The sequence below is a fragment of the Sus scrofa genome, chromosome 1, assembly GCF_054392235.1.
Source record: "Sus scrofa isolate SSC_HxYL_T2T_F1_AM1 chromosome 1, Sscrofa_HxYL_maternal_Yorkshire_Landrace_v2.0, whole genome shotgun sequence".
Lineage (NCBI taxonomy): Eukaryota > Metazoa > Chordata > Mammalia > Artiodactyla > Suidae > Sus > Sus scrofa.
In genome coordinates, this window is record NC_139383.1 from 64,330,815 (window position 1) to 64,345,420 (window position 14,606).

At 40.4% G+C, this 14,606-nt stretch overlaps 1 protein-coding gene across 49 annotated transcripts in view; it reads left to right on the forward strand.

Annotated features, from left to right (window-relative positions):
* Window positions 1–14,606, forward strand: part of KLHL32 (kelch like family member 32) — a 227,201-nt gene that overhangs the window by 115,669 nt on the left and 96,926 nt on the right. For 42 of the 49 annotated variants that reach the window (XM_084960576.1, XM_084960794.1, XM_084960620.1 and 39 more), the window contains one exon: window positions 13,162–13,260. The exons of the other annotated variants lie outside the window; for them this stretch is intronic. In XM_084960576.1, the coding sequence (XP_084816702.1) occupies window positions 13,162–13,260 (99 nt within the window). The remainder of the gene's footprint in view (window positions 1–13,161; window positions 13,261–14,606) is intronic. 49 annotated transcript variants of the gene reach the window in all.

Genomic DNA, 14,606 nt, shown 5'->3' on the forward strand with positions numbered 1-14,606 from the left:
AAAACTGCTATGTAAATTGTCACTATCAAGAGAATGAGCATGCATTACCACAGATTGGGAGAAAATATTCACAAAAGACACATCTTACCTCCAGTAATTATGCTCCTTGGTATTTACCCAAAGGAGTTGGAAACAACATTCACACAGAAACATGCATACAGATGATTGTAACAGTTTTATTCATAATTGCCAAAATTTGGAAGCAACCAAAATTCCTTCAGGAAACTATTGTATATCTAAACAATGGAGTAGTATTCAGCACTAAAAAGAAATGACCTATCAAACTATGAAAAGACAGAGGAAACTTAGGTGCCCATTCCTAAGTGAAAGAAGACAGTCTGAAGGCTACATACTTTCGAATGCCAACTCTATGACATCCTAGAAAGGGCAACGCTGTGGAGACAGGAGAAAGATCAGCGGTTGTCAGGGGCTGTAGGGAGGAAGGGACACAGTGTTTTTAGGGCAGTGAAAATGCACTATATGATTCTATAACAGTGGGTACATGTTATTATACATTCATCCTAACTCAACACCAGGAACGAACCCTAACGTGAACTGTGGACTTCGGGTGCTAATAACATGTTAATGTAGGTTCATCAATTGTAACAAATGTCCCATTCTGGTGGGACACATTGATAATGGGGGAGGTTATGTATGTTGGGGCAGGAGGAATATGGGGCTGTCTAGACTTTCTGCTCAGTTTGTTGTGGACCTAAGAATGCTCTAAAAATCAAGTCTATTAATGAAGAAGCGAAATTTAAGAAATGCTAGTAAAAATTTTGTCTTTAACCATTCTTAGCTCACAGGCCATGCAAAGATGTGTGAAAGGAGAATTTGGTCTTGTACTTAGAGTTTGCCAGCTAGATTCATATTTCTGTCTACCCGATCTCTCTCTTTGGATGACTGACAACCATCACAAACCTAACATATCCCCCAAATAGAATTCTTGATCTTCCCTCCAAACTTGTTTCTTTCTTTATTATACTCTTGTCAATTGATGGCACCACGGTCTATCCAGTTGGCCAAAGCCTAGACTCTGAGCACCATACAATAAGGAAACTTGTCTGTCTTGCTTTTATGGTCATATCCACGGTACCTAGAAAGGTGCCTCCCACACTGTAGCACTCAGATAAGATTTGCTATTTGAATGGCTAAATTTCTTTGCCATATGGGTTAATAGTTACCTTGTAGGAGTGAGAAATGGGGAAGAATGTAAGAAGGAGAGATAACATGTCCAAAATTACCTCACATGGTACCTAGTACATAGTAGACAATATGTAAACATAGAAATAGGGGTCATTGTTTGCAAAGTAGATTTATTTTTCCATAGAATTAACAACAACAGTTATAACAATAGCAGCCACATTTTTTTTACCCTGTGAAACATGCCAGGCCCAATTCTAAACATTTTACCAGGATTATCTCATGTTATCATTGTAAAGATTCTATTAAAGTAGGTAATAGTCATTTCCCATTTTTTTTTACACGATGGTACTAAAAATAAATGTGCCAGTGACTTGCCCATGTTCCTACAGTGGCCCCTAGAGCCATAATTTTATCTCCATTCCTTATACAGCAAATTCAAGGAATTCCCCAAGTGAACATGGCATTGGATGTTACTGAGGTATTTTTTCATAGGAAAAATTATTTTACGGTTTCCTTCAATGAAATGAGACATCCCCAGCCAAGCGTTCCTATACCATACTGTGCCCACGCTATCTTAGCAGAAATTACACCACAGAATAATGATTCCTTTTGGCTCTCTACTTCTGTCTCTGATCAGGAACCCAGCAGTGACACAGTAGTAACCACCTATAAAAGAACATTGGCGCCAGCTCCATTCATTCTTCCAGAGATCTTCCATCATGGGACATCAGTATTTTAAAGTAATGTTTCTTTCTCCTTTGGCCATGCTGGCATTGCAAGAAACTAGCTCTGTGTGGAAGAACCTAGCTTCATTAATAACGCTCTATGGGAGGAAGCTTCCCATAGTCATCACTCTTGAAAGGGCACTGGTTACAACAATAAGTTCTGGTAATCAATTTGGCTTTTCTTATAACCTGTGATGACCTTCATGTTTCATTATATTTAATTGCTGGGATTACTGCTTTCACTTTGAGTTAGAAACTCAAAAGTTTGTTCTCTCTCTTTTTTTTTTTTTAAATTAGGCCCTATTTTAAAAGTAATGTAAGTATATATAATTCATCTCTTCACGTTGTTAAATAATGTATTTTGTTAATATAAACACAGTGAAGAAAAACACATTGGAAATGACTTTCTGCCAGATAGGCAAAGCGGGCCTTGCTCAGACTGTTTGCAGGGACTAAGTTTTTTAATACGAAGGATTATTTCACAGACTGAATGGAATGAGCAGCTCCAGCCAAGTGCTTCTGCAGCACTCTGTGCCCACCGCTGTCAGAGCGTGACTTCCAGCTTAGTCATTCCATCTGACTCTTTTCTTCTTTCTACTTGAGCACCTCTCTTGAGTGTTTAATTCATCACTTTCCACATGTCCTACAATAGGAAAGGAAGAATGAATAGAACCATGTATAGAGCTTTAAGTTGCATTAATGGTAATAAATAAAATTTTTGTAGGGTAGCATGCAGTTTCCCAGTAATGTAATATAGTGTCCTTATCTCTTTTAGGTTTCTTCTTGGTGTTTAGAGGCTATGCTTCTGCCACCTGTCTGTAACCTTAGATAACTTGAAATCCACCAAACAAGGATGTGTAAACTTGTGAAGGAAAACAATAGACTCTCTAAGGGGTTTCCACACTTTTCTTTTTTACTAGTATGTTATTATTATGGTTTTACCTTTGTAGTTTTTTAAAAATATTCTTTTAAAATGTGCTGAAAATCAAATCTAGCTTTCTCTTTTCACATCCAAATAGATGGAAAAGTTGATCTCTTTCTTATAATTTGAAAATAAATTAGTATTTTAAAATGTTTGGTATTGAGATCTTTTAGAAATTTGACTCAGTGTTCTATGTTTGGAAGAAAGCTGCCTGACAAAATTTGTAACTTAAGGAATAAACAATCAAATAACAAATTCATTATGTGTAACATCCAACCCAAAGTTGACCTTTCTTTGGACATATTACTGTAACTATAATTTGAAATGTAAATTTTATCCTCTTAACTGTTTCAACTAGATAATTCTCGATGAGAATTAGCGTAGGACCAGGCTCTCCCATGGGGGCTTTCGACATCTTCTAACCTTTTCTCCAAGACCTGTATTTTTCAAGCCTATAAATTTCTTTACTAAATAATTCCTGAGGTATTCAGGATGTTCAACAGCAATGAACATGAAATAGGATGGACCCTGCCATCAAAGTCTCATAGGTAAAACATAAAATATACACACTTAACTCATTTAGGGCAAAAGCATTTAGTCACCTGAAAAAGAAGCATATAATAGTTAACATTTATCACAGATTTATGTAAGCAAATACTGTGCTAAGATCCATGGCCTGTACTGAGTGCCTGTACAACATCCATTTTCTTTTTTTTTTTACATATATAACTCTAATTTAATTCAGGATAATAGTGCATCTGTTGTAAAAATTCAACTTCCCAGGTTCATTTACAGCTTTGAGTAGCCATATAACCTAGACTTGGCAGATAAATGTAAATGGAAGTATGTGGTAGTGTTTGTAGGAAATCTCTTGTTTTCCAATAAATGATGATAGACTCAGATGGCACAAGTTTTTGTTTTTTTCTCTTCCCTCTTTTTTCTTTCTGTTTTGAATGTAGATGCAGTGCCTGGAAGTATGGCAACCATTTTGAGGTCATGAAACCATAGGATAGGATTGGCCAAGTAGGAAAATGCAAGGAGCCTGGTTTGTTGTCACTCAAAGCTGCCTAATTCAAGTTTTATCGTAAAAATAAGTCCCAAATTGTTTAAGCCATTTTTCTGACATGGCCATACACAACTGTAATGATAAACATGTATTTTCTCAGTCCTTAATACAACCTTTTGGGATAGGTATTATTATTTCCATTGTACAAATGAGAAAACTGAGGCAGATAGAATTGAGTAGTTTTCCGGTCTCATTCAGCCAGGGTTTTAAGCCAGATGGTGTGACATAGAGCCCATGGGTTTAGTCCATAGGCATCTGTTGTGGTTTCGTGTCCCAGGAGGTTAATCCCAGCTGCAGACTAGAGTGATGGAAGATATTGAAACACTTTGTACAAGAAATTGACTTAGAATTGAGTCTTGAGTAATGGGTAGGATTTTTTTATATATATAATGATTTTTATTTTCTTCCATTATAGCTAGTTTACAGTGTTCTGTTAGTTTTCTACTGTACAACATGGTGACCCAGTTGCAAATACATGTATAATTCTTTTTTCTCACATTATCAAGCTCCATCATAAGTGACCAGACATAGTTCCCAGTGCTGCACAGCAGGATCTCATTGCTAATCCATTCCAAAGGAAATAGTCTACATCTATTAACCCCAAGCACCCCATCCATCCCACTCCCTCCCCCTGCCCCTTGGCAACCACAAGTCTTTTCTCTAAGTCCATGATTTTCTTTTCTGTGGAAAGTTTCATTTGTGCCATATATTAGATTCCAAATATAATTAATATCATATGGTATTTTTTTTCTCTTTCTGACTTCCTTCATTCAGTATGAGAGTCTCTAGTTCCATCCATGTTGCTGCAATTGGCATTATTTTGTTCTTTTTATGGCTGAGTAGTATTCTATTGTGTATATATACCACATCTTCTTAATCCGATCATCTGTATATGGACATTTGGATTGTTTCCATGTTTTGGCTGTTGTGAACAGTGCTGCTGTGAACATGCGGATGCATGTGTCTTTTTCAAGGAAAGTTTTGTCTGTGTATATGCCCAAGAGTGGGATTGCTGGGTCATATGGTAGTTCTATGTATAGTTTTCTAAGGTACCTCCATACTGGTCTCTGGAGTGATTGTACCAGCGTACATTCCCACCAACAGTGCAGGAGGGCTTTCTTTTCTCCACACTCCCTCCAGTATTTGTTACTTGCGGACTTATTAAGGATGGCCATTCCGACTGGTGTGAGGTGGTATCTCATGGTAGTTTTGATTTGCATTTCTCTAATCATCAGGGATGTTAGCATTGTTTCATGTGCTTATTGGCCATCTGTATATCTTCCTTGGAGAAATGTCTATTCAGATCTTTTGCCCTATTTTCCATTGGGTTGAGGGCTTTTTTGCTGTTGAGTTGTATAAATTGCTTGTTTATTTTAGAGATTAAGCCCTTGTCAGTTGCATTGTTTGAAACTATTTTCTCCCATTCTGTCAGTTGTCTTTTTAGTTTCTTTTTGGTTTCCTTTGCTGTGCCAAAGCTTGTCAGTTTGATTAGGTCCCATTGGTTTATTTTTGCTTTTATTTCTGTTGCTTTTGGAAACTGACCTGATAAATCATTTGTAAGATTGATGTCAGAGAATGTTTTGCCTATGTTCTCTTCCAGGAGTTTGATGGTGTCTTGTCTTACATTTAAGTCTTTAAGTCATTTTGAGTTTATTTTTGTGCATGGTGTGAGGGTGTCTTCTAGTTTCATTGATTTGCATGCAGCTGTCCAGGTTTCCTAGCAATATTTGCTGAAAAGACTGTGTTTTTCCCATGTTATGTTCTTGCCTCCTTTGTCAAAGATTAATTGACCATAGGTGTCAGGGTTTATTTCTGAGTTCTCTATTCTGTTCCATTGGTCTGTCTGTCTGTCTGTTTTAGTACCAATACCACATTGTCTTGATGACTGTGGCTTTGTAATATTGCCTGAAGTCTGGGAGAGTTATGCCTCCTGCTTGGTTTTTGTTCCTCAGAATTGCTTTGGCAATTCTGGGTCTTTCGTGGTTACACATAAATTTTTGGATTGTTTGTTCTAGTTCTGTGAAAAATGTCCTGGGTAATTTGATAGGGATTGCATTGAACATGTAGATTGCTTTGGGTAGTATGCCCATTTTTACAGTATTAATTTTTCCAACCCAGGAGCATGGAATATCTTTCCATTTTTTTACATCTTCTTTAATTTCTTTGATTAATATTTTATAGTTCTCAGCATATAAGTCTTTTACCTCCTTGGTCAGGTGTATCCCCAGGTATATGATTTTTTGGGGTGCAGTTTTAAAAGGTATTGTATTTCTGTATTCCTTTTCTAATATTTCATTGTTAGTGTACAGAAATCCGACTGATTTCTGAATGTTAATCTTATATCCTGCTACTTTGCTGAATTTGTTGATAAGTTCAAGTAGTTTTTGGGTTGAGTCCTTAGGGTTTTCTATGTATAGTGTCATGTCATCTGCATATAGTGACAGTTTTACCTCTTCTCTTCCTATTTGGATGCCTTTAATTTCTTTTGTTTGTCTGATTGCTGTGGCTAGGACTTCCAATAATATGTTGAATAACAGGATTTTTGATATATAGAGATTTTAGAAGTTAGAAGGAGGGCATTCAAGATGGAGAAAAATGTATGGCCTTTTATGTGGGTAACATTGGGCTATTGGCTTTAACAAAGGGGCCATAAGGTTGCAGAGTTGGAAATAAGTTTTATACAGTAGGTTGAGGCCATATCATGAGAGTTTCTGAAAAGAAAGACAAAAGGTTTGAACTATATTCATAAATTGGGGCCTCATTTATGGAGAACTACTGAATTCTAATCAGAGTCACTCAGAACAAACAGTTCAACAGAAATATTTATGAACATTACCAAAAATTATAGAGACACCTGTAAAGTAGAATTCATATGTTTTATTATACTTATTTGAATTGCTTCTTTCTTCCTTAAAAATAAGTTGTCTGTAATAAAGATGCAGTACATGAGTAATTTAGAAAATTCTTTTCCTTTAAACATGGGCGCCACCTGGTGGTTAAAAAAATCCTTAGTGTAATGGTTTTGAAATGAAACTAAATTGATGGCAATTACTCATTGCTAGATCTCATGATTCGTAGTCTGTCTATAAGACTCTTGAAGAACTTTATGCAAAGGGTTTTATGTATCTTGATCATTTAAAAGCTATTTATGTTGCTGTATTCAATTGACTTTTTTGGTTTATAAGTACAAAAATGTGATAATTTGCCACTTTTGCTATATCATACAGAAAAAAATCTTAAAGAAACAAAGTATAAAGGATAATAAATGTTCTTATTTATTCTTATAAATAGCCTTAGGGTACAACCAATTTGCACTTCCACTAGAGCTTTCAAAAGTGCTTGTGTTCCTGTGTGCACAGTTGTACGTTTGGTAAAGACCTTCATTGTCTGGCTTTAACAAGTTCAATTCCTTCTGGCTACTTAGTCCACAGATGCAAAAGTAAGTAATTAAAAGATCTCCTAAAGCAAGAAAGGAGGATGATAGCTTTGAAGACCTGAGATACAACATTTTCTGGAGATGCCAACTCACCTGTTCATAAAGCAGAGGGAAAAAAAATCACAGTGAGCCTTTCCATGGCTATTAAAGACAGTCCATACCAGCAGCTAATGTAAGTAGCAAAGTCAAAGTGAGAGGGAAAATAGAAGAAAAAGAACAAGGAGGAGATTTAAAAGGATGGATGGATTGGTCAGAAGGAGCTGAAGAAGGAAAGGCAGGAACGCCTTGGAGTCTGTGTGCTATCAGTCCAAGCCCTGCCCTCCCATAGTCTGGTCAGGTGAGAAGATGGGGAGATGGCCCATCTAGTGGTACCACATGCAGGATCTCACCTCACCTCCTATACTCCTCTTTCATGAGTGTCTGGTCTTGTGTTCTGCCTGAGGATATTTCTGGGACCAGGTGCCCCAGTCTTACTCCAGTCTGGGAGACCTTCGCTAGGGTTGTACAGATTCAACCCTTCTTGGACTGGTGGGCAGAGGCTATGTTTGGACGGAGTATTCAAGAGTACCTCCTTCTATCAGGGCAGCTAGACCCCTTCAGGACGGAATTCTCATGTAGTAACTCTCATAGGTATCTTTAGAGCCACTCTCTTCAACTGCAATTGTAGCTTTTACTTCTATTACTTTGTCATGCCCCCCAAGTATCACCCTGACCATAGCTCCTGGCCAGTTCTTATCCTCAGTGGATCGAAATGAGTGCAGAGTCTCAGCATTTGGGGCAGAGGCCAGCTGTGGACCGTTCCTCAGTTCACATGGCCTAGCTTGCCACTGCTGCAAGAAAGCGTTTGTAATGAGATTGTCACCTTCCCAGCTAGTACTGTCCAGCTTCCCTCTCTCAAGTTCAGCCTCCTGTATTCTGTTACCTGGAGGTCAGGTGTAATGGGTGGCTGGGGGACCAGATTCCATACAGATGGCCTGTGAGCAGGAGGCACTTGTGCCCCACCTGAGATTACATCAGAACTGTTCCATTTAATCTCAAGATGCCCCCGGCTCTGACTCAACCCAAGCAGGTGAGCGACATCTAGGAAAGAGATGATGCCTAGCCCAGTTTGGTGGCTTTGGTGGTTTTCACCTTTGCCTCTGCTTTCTAGACCACTTAGCTTTATGCATCCTGCATTTCTTGATCTCTTTTGTTATTTAGACATTTGTTTTGTCCATTGTTGATGCCTCCTCTGAGCTAAGCTCCTCCAGTTTGATGAATGACTAGATGTGTCAAGCTCCCCTGCACCACTCGGTGCTCTGAACTCTCAGGGTACACCTGTCCCTCCTGTGGGTGGTCCTGGGGTGCTCTTTCCTCCTGTCTGTCCTGCTTTGGGTGCCAGACTAGACGTGGATGGGTATACATTTTTGAAAGGCCCAAAGGTAATGAAGACGGGCTCTGCAGCGCCTAAATTTAGCAGTCTCAGTTGTCTTCCATAAACTGGCACATCTGAGTGCCAGGGGCCATTTCCACTCAGTTCTTCTAAGCGGCCCATTTTCACCCAGTTCTAAGTGGCTGATGGACAGATTCACCATACTATAAATCGTGAGGAGATGGAACCTTTGTTTTCCTACCCAAACACAAATACAAATTCTCTGGGAAAATGTGTCGAGGACCACCAGTCATCAAAGATTAACATGGTGGAATTTAAAAGACTCTACTGTAAGTGGAGCTGAGGAATGCTGGTTCTATTTCCATAAGTGAGACCCAGCTTTCCTGGTGGGTTTTGTTTTTTTGTTTTTTTTCAAACTATGCCCTATAAGAGCATGTAGAGATTTTCTGTGCTAAAGCATCTTTTAGGTAAACCTATGCTGTAATGAGAGAAGGGAAAAAACTACAGAACAAAACCAATAAACAAAGATAGGAACAGCGCCAGTATGGGTTTCTCTTGTGAGGTTTCTCCAGGTGAGCCTGCTGGACACGTTACACGTGCTGTGGAGTATTCCACTTGTCTCTCTGTGATATCTGTCTTTGTGTTTGGCATCACTGAGCCTTGGAGGTTATCATGAATGCCAGTTGTGTGAAATAAGCGCAACTGACAGGATTTAAAGGCTAAGACTAACCTTTCTAATCCATCTATTCCCCATTCTGTGCCTTAGGCCATGCCTCTTCTGCAAGAATACGCTACTGTGATGAGAGCTGCAATAATTTCCTGAATGTCAGTCAAAGCCTCTCTCCTTGAGGAGCTGGAGAAATTCCAGTCTCTCTTTCTGACTAGACAAGAAAGGAGCTGTAGAGAGTTTTCAGAAAAAGATTAATGTTGGCATTTCTGGCACATGTGCTTATTAACTTTTTCACTTCTTTAATAGTTCAGAAATAAAATTTGTAGTCCTTTTACCTCTTTCCTCTCATGTTAGGCTCATTAATTAAATTAATTCTGAACTTAAAAATCTACCTAGAGATAAGGTAATTTGTCAATGAAGTATTATATGATAAACCCATCAATATTAAGTGAAAGCTTTTTTGTTTGGCATTGTTCTAAGTGCTGGTGACACAAAATGGACCAAGTCCCTACTCTGCTGAATCTTACATCCTAGTGAGTAGAAAATCATCCAATAGACAAATAGATATGTACTATGTTGAGAGGTGGTAAGTGCTATGAAGGAAAATAAAGCAAAGTGAGGAGATAGGGAATAAGGGTGATGGGGTGTGGGGTACTGTTTTACATCGGATGGGCAGAGAAAGCTTCTCAGGTAAGGTGATATCTGGGCAGAGGTCTGAAGGACATTAGGGAGTGAGCCACCCTGATGTCTTGAGGAAGACTGTCCAGGCAGAGAGAACAGCTAGATATAAACACTAAGGTGCTCAGTGGGTTCAAAGAACCTTTTATGGGATAGTGAAGACTTTGGATTTTTTTTTTTTTTCAGTGAGATAAGAAGTCATTGGAGAGTTCTGAATAAAGGAATGACATAACTTCATTTATGTTTTTAAAGGACCCATTTGATTGGTACTATTAAAAACAGTGGGAGGAGGCAAAGGAGAAAGCAGTTCAACTAGTTAGGAGGGTATAATAGTCTAGGAGGACAGCGGATTGGACTAGAGGGACAATGGTGGAGGTAGTACTGAGAATTATTTTGGGTTCTACACTCTTTTGAAGATAGAACCAACAGGAATAGCTGATGGATCTGGATGTGAGATATGAGGCTTCAAGAATGACTCAGGTTTTGGTGTAAATAACTGAGAGTTGCTGTTTGCTAAAATGGTAGGGATGGAATGGGAGCAGATTTGGAGGTTGGTGGAGAGTGAAGAGTAGAGTTTGGGGCATGTTCAGCTTGAGCTGCCCTTTAGACATCCAAGTGATGATGTGGAAGGGGCAGTTGGCTATCAGAGTCTGGGGTTCAAGGATGAGGTTGGGTCTAATGAAGCAAATTTGAGTGTAATCAAATTTGTATGGATTGTTGTATAGCCGTGGGATTACATGAGGTCATCCATGGAATAAGTAGAGAGAGGAAAGAAGAGATCTGGGAACTGAGCTCTGGGCATCTCAAAGCTTACAGAGTGGAAGGAGTTGGAAAGCGGCTGATTATTGAAGTAGAAGAAACTAAGAGAGAGAGAATGTTGTGCTAGAGACCAGGGAAGAAATCACTCCAGAAGAGCGATCAACTCTGCTAACTGCTGCCGGCTGGAGTAAGATTAAATACCGAGAAATTTGGAATCAGAGGCCACTGGTGACCTTGACGAGAGCATTTTTAGAGGAATGATGGGAACAAAACGCAGCAGGAGTGGGTTTGAGAGAGAGCAGTGTAGAGCAAATAGCAGTGTTTTATATGGACAACTTTCCTGAGGAACTTGGTTATGAAGGGGGAGCCTTGCGGGATCTGTGGGGTGAAGGGAGGGGATTTTTATGACTCATGAGCCATAAGGGCATATTTGTATGCTGATGGGAATTACCACCCAGTGAAATGGAACAGATAATGATGCAGGAACGAGGGAGAACAAAATGGGAATGGGGGGATGGGATCTAGTGCACAAGTGAGGTGCTGAGAAAAGTAAAATGTGCTGATACAGGTACAGGAAGGTGGAACGGTAGATTTGGTGGTGGGAGCCTTTGGAAGATCATGAGATCACAGAAAAGAGAGAGAGGAGGAGGTGGAGGCTTAAGGAAAAGGGAACATGCGAGAGGGAGTTGAGTGGGAAAGCAAACTGACCATGTCAGTGTTTCTCAGGTTTCCATGTACGTCAGAAGCACAGGCCGGGGAAAAGGGGTAGTGTTAAAATACCAGTTGCTGGGCTTCACCCTGAAAGTTTCTGATTCAGTTAGGTCTGAGGAAGTGCCCAAGAATTTGCAGTGTTCACAGGCTCCCAGGTGATGCTGATGCTGCTGGTGCAGAGGCTAGACTTTAGGAACCACTGGGCTCGGGAAATGCATTAGGATGATGGGAGCAGCACTGAAGACCTCTTTGTGCCTGGTAGTCTTTCGAGGAAAGTGAATTTAGTCAAGGTGGTTGTATGTTTTTCTCCAGCCCTGTTCCCCAGCTCAGGAGCTGGCAGCAGTAGGCACAAAGTTGGACCCCAACTAGGAAAAATGAAGAATTGATGTCACCAATATATTTGGGAAGTTTTGTTTCTCTGTGATGCATTTATATTCTTAAAATGTTATTGCTACATCTTTCCTTTGAAACAGAATGGATTAGAGAACCTGAGATTGAGAAGGAAAAAAAAAATGAGTGTATGGTCGAAGTTTACTGTTGTTGGACTTAGAAGTAAAATGAGTAATATCCACCTCTGATCTCATATTTCAAGGAGAAATGTACGCCCCCTTTCCCTGAAATACCTGTCAGCCATACTGTTTCTATGATTTACGACAGAACAACATTCTGAAATATACTTTGAAAAACTAAAATTCAGTTCTTTTGTATTTATAAGATATTTATCACAAACTGAATTTTAAGACTATTATATTTTTCTTTGCAAACATTCACATCCTTCTACAACAAGTGGGTAAGTACAGAGCCTTAGGAATTCTCTGGTGATTCAGCAGGTTAAGGATCCGGCGTCATCACTGCTGTGGCTCAGGTCACTGCCATGGTTGCAGGAAGGGGGACCTCTTCGTGGGCCCGAGAGTGGGCTCTTACCTAATACTCATAAATGAATTGTCCGAGGAGACATAAGTGCTGACAAAGCAAGAGATTTTATTGGGAAGGGACTCCAGGGCAGAGAGCAGGAGGGTCAGGGAGCCCAGGAGAACTGCTCTGCCATGTGGCTCGCGGTCTCCAATTTTATGGGAATGGGGTTAATTTCTGGGTTGTCTCTGGCCAATCATCTTGCTTGGCTGGTACTTGGTCTGACTCAAGGTCCTTCTTGGTGGCCTGTGCATCTCTTAGCCCAGATGGATTCCATCGCCAAGGATTCTGGGAGGTTGGTTGTCTCCTCCATCCTAGTGGATCTTCCCAAATCCTCCTGGTTAGTCTTCAGGGCAGCACCTGTTGCTTATCAGGGCCTCCTGCTGTGAGACAACTCCTGCAAGTGGCTATTGTTGTGCTTGTCCAAAGTGGGCAGTTCCAGTCAATGGTCCCCTAACAGTTCAAACCCTGGCCTGGAAACTTCTACGTGCCATGGATGTGGCCAAAAAAAATTTTTTTTTAAAAAGGGTGAAGCCCTTATCCACAAGAAATGAGTGTTGGAAATGAGAACTCAGCTGTTAGAGTGAGGGCCACAGCTCGTTAATCAGAATAGAAAAAAAGAACTGACTTCCATAATAAGGAACAGTATTAATTCAGATGTAGGATGTTAAGCAGCAATTTAAATACAGTATATTTGCATGTTAAGCAAGAATTAATTTTAAAGTAACTGATCATTTCTTTTTATTAAAAAAAAAAAACAACAGATTTTGTTGGAGCCAGGCGTGATCCAGGATGTGCTAGCAGCTGGCAGTCACCTACAGCTGTTGGAGCTTCTCAATTTATGTTCCCACTATCTCATCCAGGTATGTGAGCTTACATCCTGTTAATATGCCCTGTGCTTCCCTTCTCCCTGCAGTACTTCATGGACTGGAGCCCAGTGACAGGTAAAATGGGGGTGGGGGGTCAGGAGGTAGGAGATGTGGCCTTTGGTGGTGGAGTTTCTCCAGAACACAAGCCCAGAGGCTCCTAGGAAGGCAGCTGCAGCTCTCGTGTCCCCGACTCTTCCTGCCCACCCCAGGTTCCCACTGCCCTTGGGAGGCAGAGGAACTCAACAACCATACACAGGGTTCACTGCTAGGGCCCTGGGAGGTGAGGCTGGGAAGACTCTTTTTTTGAAGCAGTTGCTATTTGGTTGCAGAAATGCATGAAAGTTGGATAGTCATTTAAGACTTTAGTAACGAGAGCTCCTCTTGTGGCTCAATGGTTTATGAACCCAACTAGTATCCATAAGGATATGGGTTTGATCCCTGGCCTCGCTCAGTGGGTTAAGGATATGGTGTTACCATGAGCTGTGGCATAGGTTACAGACACAGCTCCGATCTGGAGTTGCTGTGGCTGTGATGTAGGCTGGCAGCTCCACCTCCGATTTTAGCCCCTAAAAAAAAAAAAAAGAAAGACTTCAGTAGCAGTAGCTAACATATCACAAAGTCATACATAATTAATTGCTGCATGAACTTCCCAGGCAATAATTGCTGGAGAAATGATGAGTGATCTATGCATTCTTGCCCTGATTTGCAAGGGTTTCAGGAAAGGCTCTGCAAGGGGGAAGGAGAAGAAAACTCCCACCTCCTGAGCACCTGCTGTGTGCTCACTGATGCTTCATGTTTGGTCCTCATAACAACATTGCACATTTTTATAGGCAAAAAATAAATAAATAAATAAATTCAAAGCTTCGAAATATACTCAGCTTGCCTTGGGTGACAGAACTGATGAGTGATAGGCCTTTCTGATTCCAAAGACCTTTTTTTCCTTATTGGATGAAACCTCTTGGGTTCAATAGTAAGACATGGGACATCTTAGGGAGAAAGCCTGGCTGTAAGTCTCTTATTTTGCATAATTAAGTACTAATCCCCTATATCCTTCCATTTCCTCCACTGGTATGGCTTTGTTTTGTTTTGTTTCTTTTTTTATGGCTGTACTTATGGCATATGGAAGTTCCCAGGCTAGGGACTGAATTGGAGCTGCAGCTGCCAGCCACAGCCACAGCCATAGCAACTCTGGATCCCTGCCGAGTATTCGACCTACTCCACAGCTCAGGGCAACGGTGGATCCTTAACCCACTGAGTGAGGCCAGGGATCGAACCTGCATCCTCATGGATACTTGTTAGGTTCATAACCTACTGAGCCACAATGGGAACTCCTGGTGTAG